Source organism: Hylaeus volcanicus, chromosome 6 (assembly GCF_026283585.1).
Source record: "Hylaeus volcanicus isolate JK05 chromosome 6, UHH_iyHylVolc1.0_haploid, whole genome shotgun sequence".
Classification (NCBI taxonomy): domain Eukaryota; kingdom Metazoa; phylum Arthropoda; class Insecta; order Hymenoptera; family Colletidae; genus Hylaeus; species Hylaeus volcanicus.
Window position 1 is genome coordinate 4,406,419 of NC_071981.1, and position 15,000 is coordinate 4,421,418.

Genomic DNA, 15,000 nt, shown 5'->3' on the forward strand with positions numbered 1-15,000 from the left:
CAACAACAACAACAACAACAACAACAACAACAACAACAACAACAACAAGAACAAGAACAACAGGATGCTGGTAGCAGTAAAGACATTGCAAATTACTTTACACCAGAGTCCGGATCGGACGTAAATCACTATTCTCTAAATTTGAGTAAAGAAAGTAGAAACGACAGTATTAATTTGAACGTGAACGTCGACTCGGAGGATAGCAACAACGCGTACGCTCAAAATCATTACAGTGAAATCGACAAACCTAGTCCCCCCATGACAAGTTGGTCCAATTGGCCAGAGGACCTCCATAACGGCGCTCAGGCGTACGTGAATATCTCTAGTCGAAACGTACAGAGTTCTGATGCACCGCCCCCTCCACCTGTGGCTCCTAACGAGAATCCATCCAAGCCAAAATCAAATCACGATCTTGCTCAATGTCTTAACGAATTGACCATCGATACTCGAAACGTCTCTCCAAAGAAGTTGGATCCTGCCTTCTTGGCTGAATTGGAGAAGCACTTAGGTGAAAAAGAAGCGAGCAAGAACATGAACGCCAACCAAGAGAATCCGAGAACTTCCGATTCGTATTCGTCTGTAAATAAATTGCAAGAGAATACGATACCAGTGCTGAGACCGCCACCTCGATCCGCTAAGCCAAACTCGCCGCAAATCGATCACAGATCCACCAATTTGTCTAGCAAAGTGCAAAATTCCTGGCAGTCAAAGACTACGAATATACAACAACCGCGTATTCATTGTCAACCTGACCAGCGTGTGTTAGAGACGGCGACCGATCAAATGGTGGTTCAAATTTGGCAGCAATCGCAGGCGTCTCATCAGCAGAGTACTTACATCAACGAAAATGTTAACCGAGCTTCTAGCGATACCCAAATGAATCTGAATCTACTGCAAATCGCACCTAGTAATCTCGGTAGTCGGTGCAACGTGTCTAAAACCAACATTAATCACGCGCATAATTCGGCATCATCCGCGGCTGGTCAAGCCGGTAACTTCCAGAGTTCCGTCCTGTCTACCGCGAGCCACGGGATAACTCAGATACAGAACGATCTCCAACAAGCACGTTCGAGCAGTGTCTCATCTAAACCCGCAGCTGTTGTGTTCTCCGAGCAAGTTTATGCAGAGCTAAAGCAAACGGTGCCTAACTTGGACCAGTTGTCACAGAACGAATTCAACACGCTCTATAATAAGACTGTCCAGCAGAATATCCTCAGAAACTATTATGCCGCGAACACGTCAACTGCCTCTGATTCGAGTAATCTAAGTAATAGTCATTATCCAGAGGGGACTGCTGTCGGATCTCAGCAGCAGGCTCGTACAGTTCAAACGAGAAATTTTACAGCGCAGAGTCACCCTTGTGACTTTAGCTCTCACTTGAAACAACCTCCTGTGTATAACCCCCCTCCTCCTCCAGCTTGGAGTCCGATGAAATCTGTTCAGAACTGTTTGGTGCAGAGTCAGTGTCCCGTAATTAAGCCCAATTTAGCGAGCAACGCCAACGGTTCTTCGAATTTACTCCAGCTCGCGCACACAAATGTATCTCAGGAAGGTATAACGATACCGCAACCCACTTCGTTGCGTGGCATACCGCCTCGGATGAACGAAACAATTGTTAATACTCAATTAGCTCCCTCTACGTCGGCATATCCCTCGGGTGTGAGCCCCCCCTTGACTGCCGCGTCTCAGCAGTTGGTCATGTCCCTTAACGATGAATTTCGTGCAAACAAAGTGACGAAGGTACAGAGGGAGGCGAATGATGCGTCGCAGCAGGAGATATTGACTGCGCTGCAGGCAACTGGTTGGGATACTAATCAAGCTGCGAAACAGATCCTAAAGGATAGACAAGCCAAGATAGAATCCCTTGTAAGGTAATTATCGCTTTTTCTTCTTCCTTTCTAGATAATCGAACGATACAAATCTAGCCTTGTAACGGTCATTGTAATAGAATCGAATTTCGTAACCAAACTGGACGTGTTAAATAATGCTGTAATCGGTCGATTATTTTCATTACAGATTGGGCTTGGCAGACAGACAAGAGTGCGAGGGTGCTTTGAAGCAGACTGAATACGACGTAGACTTAGCGGCTTCCTTGTTGCTAGATCAGGTCAGATGAAGGCATATTTAAACCGAGTATCAGAGTTTTACTGGAAATATTGTAATATAACTGTAACGATAGACATGTAGTTACATATACATATATATATATGTGTATATGTATATATATATATATATATGTATGTTGTATTTATAAATGATAGACGTACACGCGTAAACGAGGCTACGAGCTGCGAATATGAACCGACGATGTCTCCATAAAAATATGACATTTTCACTTTTACGAGATATGAGCATTTTCTTTTCTTTTCTTTCTAAACTGTCGAATGATAATCTTCTTTTTTTTTACGAACCATGTCGGACACGTACAGTGGCAACTTTTATCGCTAGAATAAATCTTTATTTATCTTCAATTTCTCGTTTTAAATTATTTTGGCAAAGGCAGTTTGGTAATTTAAGGAGCACCGTGGTAAAAGAGTTTCTCAAAGAAAACGTTGCATTCCAGAAGAAGGGGCGAATAATCTCGCGAATTTTCGTAGCGGATTTCGTTTCACTCGTATAAAAAGCAAACGATTGCTTTTGGATCAGCGTGTAACTGCAACATCGATGCGTAAAATTTCGAATGGAGGAGGGGGGGGGGCGTGTGTGCGTGCGCGCGCGCAAACAAAGTGAAATTTTCAACAGATTGTTCGTATTGTTTTTGTAAAAATGTGCGTATATTAGGTTCTTTTCTACGAAAAGTTTTATGAAGCACTTCTAAATTAATATTGTTTATGCTTTAACAGTTTCCGAGTCTGAAAAATAAGCATTGAACCACTTTAAACCGATAATCACGTCTTTCCGATTAACGATATTGCTATACGAAAAGTAATGTTCGTAAACTTACAACTTACACATCATATATATATGAATGAAAGGCCAACGATTTGAACATCGAACAATTTGTTCGCGTGTCAAATAGCGATATATTTTTGTCTAATAAACAGAGCTTGATGGTCACGCTTTGCGTTTATAATTACTGTGTGTGGCAAGGTTGGACTTGCGTGACCGGAAGTGAATTGGATCATCGAGAATCCTTTACAAAAGCGAAAAAAATGTTCTGGTTGCGAATCGATCGTCTCCTATGTATATTCATGACAGTATTTCTGTGAAAGTACTCGTAAAAGTCAGATATCACCGACTGATTAATTTTTAGACATCGTCCACCGTTTCATGTTTCACGAACGAACTTTACGAGGAAAGTGTAAGGAGTGTGTCTAGTCCATCGTTAAAATTAAATTACCTACCGTATACTCTAAAATAAAAATTTCCGAAAAATCAGCACGGAATGCGAGTTTAATTTTCGATGCAAGATCTTCAGGTTCTGGCAAAGAATAGGAGCATCCATGTTTCCCAAAGAATAGAGGCAGAAATATGTTGTTAGTCTCGAAATGTTCCAAGCTACATCGACCAACACTTTTCGACCTGATTAATGAAATCGAATCTGACGATGAAAACGTAAAATTAACGTGTAACAAAAGGGCATAGCAAACAGCAGAAAATTGCGTTGCGAAAAAAAAATATAGGATTTGTAACTGTGATAAGCGTTACTTTACTAAAGGCTCTAGGCAATACTGTTCAGAGACAGAGACGCAACTCTCCTTTCCTTTCCTCTCCTCTCCTCTTCTGCTCTCTGTTGTCCTTTTTAGGGATAGCCCGTGTAGACTGTATTTGCGTAATATAAGGAGTGTACATAAACGTTTAGCGATCGAGTCAAGTTGTAATTGGAGTGGAGCGCGAGTGCTCTGGGGCTGTTTGTTTCGTCTGACTTTCACGTACCAAGTGTCTTCTCGCGAGATCGAGTTGAACCGTGTCACGCAGAAAGGAAAGAATCCTTAGAAAGCCGAAGAAAATGTCGAATTTAGTGTCGGGATAAATATGAAATTGAAATTGAACGCTGTTCAATTCAACAAAACAACTGTTTGTTTAGAGAGAAGCAGATCTGAAAACTCGAGATCGAAAGCTAATTGAATTTAGAATCTATTATTATTATAATATAATAATAAGAGATAATTTATAGAATTATAATTATAATTATAATTATAGTTCAATATTAATTTTATACTTAGAGCTAAATACCAAGTCTCTTTCTAATATCGTACGATACGAGATCGTTACGCACAGAGTTGTTCCAATTTCGGATTCTTTCGTGAAGTAAGTCTCTTTTAGATTGTATTATAAAGTTGTGCTCCAAGTTTCTTATTAACTTTAATGTAATTGTTTGTTCAAGTTGTGGTGTTGATTCGAAAGATTGCTTTCTGTACTATATCGTCCAATCGTAAAATGCAAATAGAAAACGCTGTAATTGTTAAGCTAGAACCAGTACCCTATTTTTTAACGCATGACTAAAGACGCTATTTTTTTAAACAACTGTTTCGAGCAAGTAACAGCGAGCAAAAATACAAAAGAAATATATTTTGTATTAGATTCGACACTGATAGCGTTTTCAGTTTCCATTTCACGTAATTTTCTTGCTTAAAATCGATTTTTTGTTACTTGGATAAACCAGAAAACAATTAACCCGCTTCAATGTGGATAAAAAGCGGGCATACAACTCCATTGCAAAACAGGTTTTTCTGGCAAGAAAAGCGGAAAGTTAAGTTTAGGTGAGATAGTCTGCGCTCCGATACCGTGTAACAAGCAAAACGAAGCGAACGAAACTCTGTTCACTGCGATCGGCTCTCTAACTTCAGTGCTAATTTATTCGCTGGAAGTCAGAGTAAATTGATTTCCTAACAGTTTTTCCTTACGTTCCGAGACACGTATCGGGACGTTAGCGTCGCGACAGAGCGTACAATATAACTTAGTTGTTACCATTGGCGTCGTGGACCGAGGAATTGTTCGATATTCACAAATAAAACAAGCGTAAAGTACCTAACTCTGGTGACTTCCGTTTATTTCCCTGTCATTCAAAACTCTAATGATATGTGCGACCATTTTTGTTGATCACCCGTTTAAGACTGATGGGACGGGTTTCTTCAACGAGAATTGTTGGCCGGTTATGTTGATTCGCTGCGAACAGTACCATATTTCTTGCACAAATGCTCTGCCAGCACAATTTAATTGACTTGGCCGCGGTATTATCTGGTCTGGTAAAGTCTAACTACGACAGTTTACATCAAGCGTTCGATATAATTAAACGAAATCGAGTTAAACGATCGTTTCTACGAAAGGCCAATGAAAGTTGGTTGCGTAATGGTCCGCTGCGCATGGGACTTTGAGAATTTAAACAAAGTAACGAACGGATACAAGAATGTCACATTGACGGTTCTTTCGTCATAGACATTTAGAAAAAGTAACGCGAATTGTTTCGATGAATTTCGTAATCGAAGAAATCTAAATCAGTCAATCTATGAAAGAACGCTATTCTTTTCAAAGGAGGAAAATTATGTAGGTAGCTAACGATAAGATGTACTACCTAAAGTGGATGCTACTTGAAACAGGTTGCTTATGATTTGACACGTGCAGAGTGCAGTACCATAGTGTATATGTATAAACTCTAGTTCTAGCGGAAGGTGGGGCTAACGATGACGACGACGACGACGACGACGACGACGACGACGACGACGACGTGAAAGTCTTTGTTTTCGCTTGTATTTGAAGAGATCGGCACACCGTCTACCTGGTTGGTAGTAGGAGAGGAAAACAGTGAACCGTCGCTCGTGGTACCTGGAACGATTACAGAAGCAGAATTGTGCTCGCGGCGCGCACAATGAGTCGCTTCTACCAACCGGAAGTTGACAAGCGCGCTCGAAAAAGTATTGAAACTCGACAAATTTAGAGATTGTGGGGACACATTGTTCGGTGGTGCTTTCGTGTGTGAAATATTTGAAAAAGGTGTTTCTAGCCAACGACAAACCAAACTATCTGTTCTTTGTTTTTAAATCGATGAGTCGTTTCTCCTCTAAATTAAGATATCGTTAACCAAGTGTTCAATTATATTCAGTAACATGTAGACTCTAACAGTATTTTTATAGTTTGCACTATGTACTAGATATGTATAGATATTCGATAAGATTCGATTGTTTCAGAACGTTTGACCGTGTTCGAGTCTTGATCGGTTAAAATATTTCGATTATTCAGATAATCTTAAATAACTCTATCGAATGGTTTGTTGAGCCGAGAGAAAGAGAAGAGCAGTTTAGTTTTTAGCGATTCAAAAACAAGATAATATAGGTGTTAAAATAACAAAAAAAGCTTTTCACTATTTCGGCGAGCGAAAGAACTGCGCCATGAAAATGCCAGCTGCAGAATCCTCGATATATTGGGACTCGATGGGTTCCCAACGCTCGACTTCCGGTGGCAGCTCCGGAGACGCTTGCAGCTCCGGAAGTGCCAGCCGTCACTATGTCGATCCGTGGGACTTGGAGAACTATGCGTACCTACGTCGACATAGCGTCGCTGGGCTTACGCAACAGGCGTCCCGACACCATCGACGACCAGCGCACCGATTGTCGCGAGAAGCACGTGCTCACTCGGATTATTGGTAAGCGATTCGTAAGAACTATCAACCTTTTTCTGCTAAAGAGTACATACACTAGCTAAACAATGCATCGACAACGTTAGCTTTCTTTACAATGTTAAAAATTTTCGATTAGCGGTGCTTCGTTCGTTCTTTTTGTTTTTTTTTTTGCTGTCTCTATTATCCGAATCATATACGCCCAGCCCTACAGTTTATTTTGATACAAACGAGGTTGTATTGTCTCTAAGGGGATAGTGGCTGAAGGATTTATTTGTTTCTATTGTTGTTATAAATAAATTTGGAATTTGTATTCCTTTCACTGAATAAAATTTGCTCAACTATCGAGACGAGCAAATGTAGCGAGCACTGGTTGTCGATCTCACAATCGGTTTACCGTCATTCCCGTTCAGTTTCCCTGGAATTGAACGCAACACTGCACCGCACATGGTATGTATTCCCTGTGTTTTTTTTTCTTCGCCTTTCACTGGCAATTCGATCCGAATCATCGATTTAAACACGCTGCTAGGGGGTTCATTGCACCGCGTCGACGTCGACGTCGGCGTCGGCGTCGGATCGCTGTTGGACGTCTATTACGATTAAAGGAAGTGTCTCTTTCCGGTAATTAAATTCCTGTGCGATTGTGTCCCATTGGATGGCTGCGTTGCGTTGTGTGACATGTTACGGAAACTAACATCTATTAAAGATACCTTTCACAATTATTGTCGTGTTGGCGATCCCATTTAACGAATAATCAAACGAGCAAGCATTTCTTTGTCTTGTATTCGTTATTCGACATTTTTATCTAGCTAACAATAACAACTATCTATGTAGTTAACTTAACACTTGCGAACACAACGCGGCCTACTTTGCACCCACCGATACCATATTTCGCGAGCAGATCGCAATCCATGAAAAATATATTGGATTTAACAGACTGTGAACGAAACAAAGAAAATACTGTGCTAGCAAACAATGCGGCCTTTTTTTATGTAACACCATCGAGATCGATTATCAGCATTTATGGTAAAAAAGTATTATAGTTAGTTATCGATGTAGATGAAATCCTACTTCTCTTTTAGACGAAAGTTTAATTCGTAAATTAATCGAAAATGTTCCGAGTTTTACGTTTTACATTTAGATGAAATAGTTTAACGTTAAACGGTTAAACGGTTAAACGATTCAACAGGATGGTGGCATCCGTTACAGGTATTCATCCTCGGCGAGAGAACCGGGCTACGCCGCACCCGCTTTCGTGGAAGAATTGTATTGTAGACCACCTAGGCCAGCGAACAATAGTTGCCACTATCGCCAACCGATCTATGAGGACGAGGTACCTGATTACGTCGCCCCGTTTCCGGTCTACGCACCTCTCTCTGGTAAGATTAATTGCTTTTTCTTTGTATAGATTCGCCGCGCAGCGCGGTATACGTCGAATCGAGGCGAGGTCTTTATTAACGGCCAACTAGATGGAAATTATATCAGGACTTGTGAAAATTTAGCTCTGTGATATACGCGAATATATGTATAAATAAAATATAAATAACTTGAGGACGCCAAGGATATCCGTATCTCTTTTACTCGTTCCAAATGATGTACAAGACTGTCCTAGAGCGGTAAAAGCGATTAAAAGGTTAAATGGTCGAGTGTATGAACAAGAACAATGACCTGTCGAGCCGAACGCTGTCGATAGGGTGATCCAATAGATTGTGTTTGTTATCGTTTGACGATATACATTTAATACATTTTACATTAATACACATTAATACATTTTATTACACCGTATCTTCAGTTTACGGGTCAAGTAAAAGAAGCCGTACTTTTCCTCTTTGGTATATGTAGATTGGCACTCGTAAACAATTTGTTCATATTCCTTGAGAGTGAATTTTGATTAACACGAGTGAGAGCAGCATATAAGGGAAACAAAATATTCCAGGACAATTTCGAAGCGAAATTATGACGATATTAAGGCGCTTGGCCTTAATTATTTTCTCTACAAGGTACGACTACGAAACTCTCCTCGTCATTTGCAATTGAAATCACGACGAAACTGCACGACGGAACTGCGAACTCATTGAAATGAAAGATGTTCGAGAAAAGAAGGTATTATCATTCCTGTGGTCATAAGTCTATGCACGATTCGACAACCATAAGAGAAAGCGGAGACGCTCGAAAGCCGCTGAAAAGAATAATTACGCGTCGAATGTCAAATAGCGCGATGCATATAAGCGTCCTCGCGATATAAGTGCAGAAGCATGATTCGTCGCGGCCGGGGCCGCGCGCCGATAGAGACTTTCTAGGGCACGATAGAAATCAGTCGCGTTATTGCAACGCGTGACAAACCAGCTATTCGTGACAACCATTTCCAACGTAGATATTCCGCGAATTTACAGTTCTCTTGGAAATTAAACAACTGTCCATTTCCTGAAAGTTTAAACGGATGTTTGATCGAAACCTGTTACCGATACTCGATTCAATCGGGATGAACATTACGAGACGTACATATGTAGGTATTATTACATCTGGGTTAATTTGATATACATATGTATAACGAGATATGGTACATGATACAGTACATAGAATAGACACGTGAAAAATTGTTTTTCAAATCTCTCGAATGTTCCCAAACACTAAATTCCACCGAGTGTTTCTATCGAGGAATTTCCTTGTCCTCGTTTCATATTGTAATCACGACCTATCCAAGGTTTACGACGCGAAGGAAAAGGAATCGAGGCAAGGGCGTGGGTGAGCGTCCAATCTACATACTAACCGATTAAAGTCAACACTGTTAAAACAGAATGGCCTCGACTGTGCTAGAGAATTACTCGGCCAAACACCCTGTATTTCTCTGCGAACTAATGAACCAGAGTATTCGATTAATTACGAGAAAGCAAACCTTCTGGTTGATCGTAAACCTATCTACTCTCCCGGTGAAATCTACATACGTAACTCTATCACTGTTATTAGCCATACCAGTTGGAAATCTTGACGATTCACATTTCGACGTCTACGTCTTCAACCAATCGGCGAATAATTTCTGTTTCTTTTTCTCCTGGTTATTAAATGTGTACTCGACGACAAATGTTTTACTACTATCTGTACGCGTACATGTTGTTGATGTTTCAGAATTAAGACAGAGTTCCGGGAACCATAAACGATTCAGACACAGAAGTAAATCCACATCGATGGAGAGTTACAGGTATTCCCTACAGGACAAATTTCTCCCAACTTGAAATGCATTTATTATTGACATGTTTTTCTTAAGGTCCGAATTCGTCGACCTTTGCGTACCGCCGGGCTCGGTGGATACCGTCGATTTAGGTAAATTTTCATTTTGGCTAAAATATTGTACTTGGCGAAAAAATTGGTGCCTGCTAATTTTCATATACACGATTAACTATCCACAGACATTCCACGACAATCGTCTCGGTCGGAGAATCGTTCGATGGGAACCAATGCAGAAAAAGAAAAATACACGGTACAGATAGTTCCACCGCCACATCTCGACCTGAACACGTACGGACACCTCAAGATCGATTACACCAACAGTTGGAACTCGTTGAACCGCAAGATTACTAAATAATCTTATCATTTTCCATCGTTTCTCGTCTCAATTAACTAAATGGTACACCGCGGAATGGTAAAAATAAAAGCTGTTTCTTGTTTTCTTAGCTACCCATGGATACTTAATTTAACGACATCGTCGATTACTTATGTAACATACATGTGTATGTACCTACATGTAGATTCTACTTGAGAACATTGGCATGAAAACAAAAACTATTGCTAGTTTAGTTAGTCGACAAACGAAAATTACAAGTTAATTTTATAAGAAAATTAAATTGTTCTTATTTGCTGACTTTACGTAAAGTAGATATTTTAAACGATATTAATCGCAGTGTCGTTATCTTCGTGAAATAACTTTCTTTTCTTGTTTCTTGTACCATTTTTAACGACTTCTTCCTCGATATCCATGGAGGTGCTGTTAGTCTTTTCTATGTCCAACTCTGGCCACCTTAGCGATTCGTTGTTCGATATTGTGATTTAGTATTTTAATTAATAATCCTTTTTTTATATATATATAATGAAATAGAAAGATTGTACCTGAAACACGTTGTACTCTTGTTGCTTTTATTCGAGTCCTTTGTTTGTCCTCTCTTTTTATTTTGAACCTGTATGATACACAAATCGCACAATATTTTACGAGATGGAACATTGAATGATTAGCCGTCGTATTCTATGGAATTGTCAATGTTAATAAGAAGGTTAAAGGTTACGGAAACGGCATTCTGCTTGGCGTTCATTAGCAACACTTTGTATTTCTGAATCTCGTCAGAGTGTCGGTGAATCAGCGAGGCAACATCTTCCCTGTATTTCTCTTGTTGAAGCAGCAATTGACCTTTCAGAACTTCGACCTCGTCCTGTAGTCTGACAGCTATGTTAGAAACGATACCGCGGAATAAATACATAGTACAATAAATAAGATAAAATCACTGGTAAGGAGTGGACTGAAAACCTAATTGTAATAACTAATAATAGATAATACTTTGTTCGTAGTCGCCATTACGGTCAGCGACGATCAGACGCAAGTGGTTGCACTGTTCCTTCAAGTCTTGGACCGTTTTACGAAGAGTCGCGTTCTCTGTTTGCATTTCTTCCGCTATTAACTTGTATCGATTCTCGAGAAGCAGACATACTTTCGATAGTCTTTCCAAATTCCCTTTCATTCTTTCTAACCGCTCGTTTTCTATCTTCACTGTTTCCTCTTGAGAGTCGCAGTAAGTTTTTAAAGCCACGTATGCCTATCGATTACTTGGATATTAAAAACATTGTTCTTTTCTCGAGTAAAGTTTTTTCTTTCGCTATCTATTAAATAGAAAGAAAAGAGAATCTGTCGTACATCTCGAACTCGAGTGAATTCGTCTAAAATTTCTTGATGCTCGGGTCTCGTGTACTTGTCGTCCTTCATCTTGAATTTGTCCATACTTGGGGAAACTAACTCTCTTTGAACAGAGTGGTTGAATATAGCGAGTAACTAATTAACGAATTGGCACTGCTTGCCGCGTTATACGGTTTTTCAAATGAGATTTCGTTGCGTCAAGACGAAGGGTTTTGTTGGAATGATAAGTGAAAAAGGCTTACGCTTAGATGCGACGCGAACCTTGAGTGAAGTTCGAGTCTTGACAATGAGCGTGAAAGGCTCGTTTACAAAGTACCAAGTGTTGATTACGGTTGTATTTCGATGCGTTTTGTGACAGACTTTCGGGATTGTTAGATTGCAGTACCTCAGGATTGCTAGATTTACAATAAAACGTAGCTACTGCTGCGGAGGCCCTGAGGGTGGATTCTATGCGTACGTGGTGTTGCACGAATATCCCATTTCAAAACGATTCAATGTTTAACTTGAATACTGAATTGTACATAAAATTCAAATGCTAGTTTAACTTTTCCAAATGATAAAATTAATTATTCGTCAATTGAAGAAAAAAGAAAATGAAAAAACAGTCAAGAGCGGAATGAATGACAAATATTGTATTTGCCAAAAATCCATGAGAAGTTGTCCGTGAAACGTATTACAATTGTGCGAACATTTTGTTTTCCTCCGACTTGTATCTATATGTATGTATTTTCTCTGGTTGGTTGTCCGAGAAAAATGACAGGAATTCCCTACCGGTTGAAAATGCCCGATGCAATCTAAATCCATCATTACCATCACCGTCGCGGTCGACAACGAGAACAACAAGAACAACAAGAACAACAAGAACGTCGATGAATCGATGGAAGAGTCCATTTTCGAGCAAATATGCGACACGATATTCGTTCTGATCCCCGAAGGTATCCATCGAGCCAGAAAATCAGTTTAGTCGAAATACTCGTAAACATAAAATATAGCGAAAATTTATATAACGTTAATCGACGCAACGAGCTATCGAATAAGCACACGCTTTTTCGAGAAGGGACCATAAATAAGATGTTGTAAAATGTAAAAATGATGAGTAACGCAAGCGTAATTCAATGGTGATGACAACAAGTTTTAAAAGGGGTTAGGCATTTACAGTTGGATAGTCGACAAGGAACGAGTCAATTTTATAAATTTCTTTTAGTCGCGGTATTAATTTTCTTTTCGATTCCCTTTAGACTGATCCAAAGAATTGTTAAATCTAATCGAAACTATCTGTGCACATATTGTCACTTGTCAGTCGGCAGTTATCAGCTCGAACCTGTACAAACATATAATGCACGTTTTATTAAACTGACTATATAGATGCGTACTTACGATGAGCTTCTATGACAGTGCCGCGATTGAAGCAGTTGTTTCTAACCTGGAGTCAGCTAGGCACGGAAGACAGATCGCAGTTGGACGATAAAGTAGCCGATTGGTGTTGCCCTAATAGACGACAGCTTTACAAACCTCTACAGGAAGCTCTGGTTCGTTGGGAGACGGTGCAGGACACCCAAGGTGGCTATGCAAACTTATTTGTCAGCCACGTTCAACTAAGAAATAAATAATTAGCTCACTCTGAATATAAAATGTAAAACGTTAACGACCCAAAAATCTCGCTAAAACCAGAGCCTTGACATTAAAAAAGTAATTTTCTGATCGTAATGTTCTTTCATTTGAAAACAATTGATACTTCCAATCGAAAAGTTTACAAGTAACCGTTTAGGTGTGAAATCGATTATTAATCGACTCTTGACAGGTGCTCCTGGCTGCGAACCTGGTATGGTATCGTTTTCGTGCGACCCGCAACTGGAAGAGGAGCTCGTCAGCGTCATTTGCAGCCTGGAATTATTGTTCGTCAAGACTCGTAGAGGCAAAGAGTTCGACTACGAGGACTACGAGGTGGGCCTTTCCCGTTGCACGGACTTCGCGAGACAAGTGTCCTTGAATTTAAATTGCGAGAGCAACCTGCGTTCCATTCTCAGCCCGAAAGAGAAAACGCCCCATTCGGTTCACAGTTGCGGTTACATCGTGGACCTGAAGCTGAAGAGATCCGATGACGAGCTTGGTGGATACTTGACCAATTAGATATCAAAAACTTTTCGTTTATAATTTATCTGCGTAAAATCCTGAAATGTATAAAATACTAATGTAAGCTCGAGTAACATTTGAAAATTGATATCATTCGTAAGCAGTGGTGAAGATGACTTCCGGTGCTCGCGGCGTATGTTGAAACGGTCGTGTCGTGTCGTGTCGTGTCGATGAACGCTCGTCGATTTATCATGGTCACCGAACGCTTCTACGTTGTTAGTGACATAAAATATTTTATTAATCATCAGTTATAGGGTCAAGGTGTACGAGCATACATTCAACTTATACAGTCGATCGTTACGAGAAACTAAAAACAAATACAAAGGAAAGGTCCGAATCGCAATGTCGACTCCGTGTACTCGAAGGGCGTCTCGCTAATAGGAGAACGTACCATACATTTCACGCTCTACCAGGACGCGTCCTTTGTCGTTCGAGATCCGTGGCTCTTTAAACCATTGGTATTATTATATTACACGGCAATTATTCCAGGACGAGCACACTGCCCTTTTACGGGAGAAGGGTAGAGATAATACATACTATATGTATACGTACGCGTGTACACATATGTAACGAACCTCGCATACGAGCAAACAACACCTTACAATCTCGCCTCGCCTCGCCTCGCCTCGCTTCTTTCATCCTTCGTTCAGCTAATTTTGTGCAGCTCGGTAACAACTCGCGATTAGAACGTGTTACCAATCCACGACAACGTTTAACAAGCAGTTTAACGACCATTGCAAGTCTCGAATTACATCCGATTCTAGCAGAGCGAAGCAGCCTTTGAAACGACCGGGAAGAAACGCTTCCTGGAACGTGGTCCGAGTACCATCGGTGATTTAATTGTACCAATAGAAATGGCTCGAAATACATGGTTCAGCAGGAAAGCTCTACAAGAGCTCCGATTTGGTTAGGTAGCCCTACGGATTGGTAAAATTTTATTCGAATAATAAATAACGAATAAGACACGAAAAATATAGGTACAATTAGTCGTGAGGTTTCTTCGATCGAATTTCAACATTTTCATTCGTTGATTGTGTGCTACGAGTATCAAATAAATACTCTTAACGAGCAAACATTTTGCTTTTTCTTTTATTCGTCATTAGACATGTCTATCCAAGTAAAAATTTTGCCCAATTCAGGTAGGTCCACCCGCTATCGAACAGAAACTGAAAACTTTTTTTCGTAAAATTTCCTTTCGAAATGTTCCCCGAACATGGAATTGAATAACGCTCGGTTCGTCACGGTTTTCTTCACAGAAGAAATTACTATACAATTCCGTGCCACTCGTCGGTCAATAAAATATTGGTCAGGTCTGCTGCGTTCCACGGAAATGGATGCCATCCGCGCATCCAAACATCTCTCTCCAAACATCGTCAAAACGCTCCTCAATCCACATACTCGGACGACCCAA

The 15,000-nt window shown here is 40.3% G+C and overlaps 4 protein-coding genes across 4 annotated transcripts in view; 3 read left to right on the top strand and 1 right to left on the bottom strand.

Moving 5' to 3' along the window:
• The window catches only part of LOC128878322 (activated Cdc42 kinase Ack), an 8,644-nt gene extending 3,649 nt beyond the window's left edge, over positions 1–4,995 (top strand). Inside the window, exons 4-5 of the mRNA XM_054126435.1 lie at positions 59–1,871; positions 2,017–4,995. Coding sequence (XP_053982410.1) covers positions 59–1,871; positions 2,017–2,116 — 1,913 coding nt within the window. The 3' untranslated portion in view covers positions 2,117–4,995. The remainder of the gene's footprint in view (positions 1–58; positions 1,872–2,016) is intronic.
• A 582-nt stretch (positions 4,996–5,577) lies between these two features.
• Positions 5,578–10,678, top strand: LOC128878290 (uncharacterized). Its single transcript, XM_054126376.1, has 5 exons — positions 5,578–6,583; positions 7,766–7,935; positions 9,683–9,755; positions 9,822–9,877; positions 9,964–10,678. The coding sequence occupies exons 1-5, from the start codon at positions 6,330–6,332 to the stop codon at positions 10,137–10,139; spliced, it is 729 nt and encodes a 242-aa protein (XP_053982351.1). The 5' UTR covers positions 5,578–6,329; the 3' UTR covers positions 10,140–10,678.
• Positions 10,433–11,574, bottom strand: LOC128878291 (uncharacterized). The gene is made up of 4 exons (XM_054126377.1): positions 11,457–11,574; positions 11,103–11,358; positions 10,661–10,991; positions 10,433–10,571 (listed from the first exon to the last, which is right to left on the bottom strand). Exons 1-3 carry the CDS (start codon positions 11,538–11,540, stop codon positions 10,780–10,782), a joined length of 552 nt encoding a protein of 183 aa, XP_053982352.1. The 5' UTR covers positions 11,541–11,574; the 3' UTR covers positions 10,433–10,571; positions 10,661–10,779.
• A 669-nt stretch (positions 11,575–12,243) lies between these two features.
• On the top strand, positions 12,244–14,892 carry LOC128878292 (uncharacterized). The gene is made up of 3 exons (XM_054126378.1): positions 12,244–12,391; positions 12,852–13,016; positions 13,258–14,892. The coding sequence occupies exons 1-3, from the start codon at positions 12,244–12,246 to the stop codon at positions 13,584–13,586; spliced, it is 642 nt and encodes a 213-aa protein (XP_053982353.1). The 3' UTR covers positions 13,587–14,892.
• The last annotated feature ends 108 nt before the right edge of the window (positions 14,893–15,000 follow it).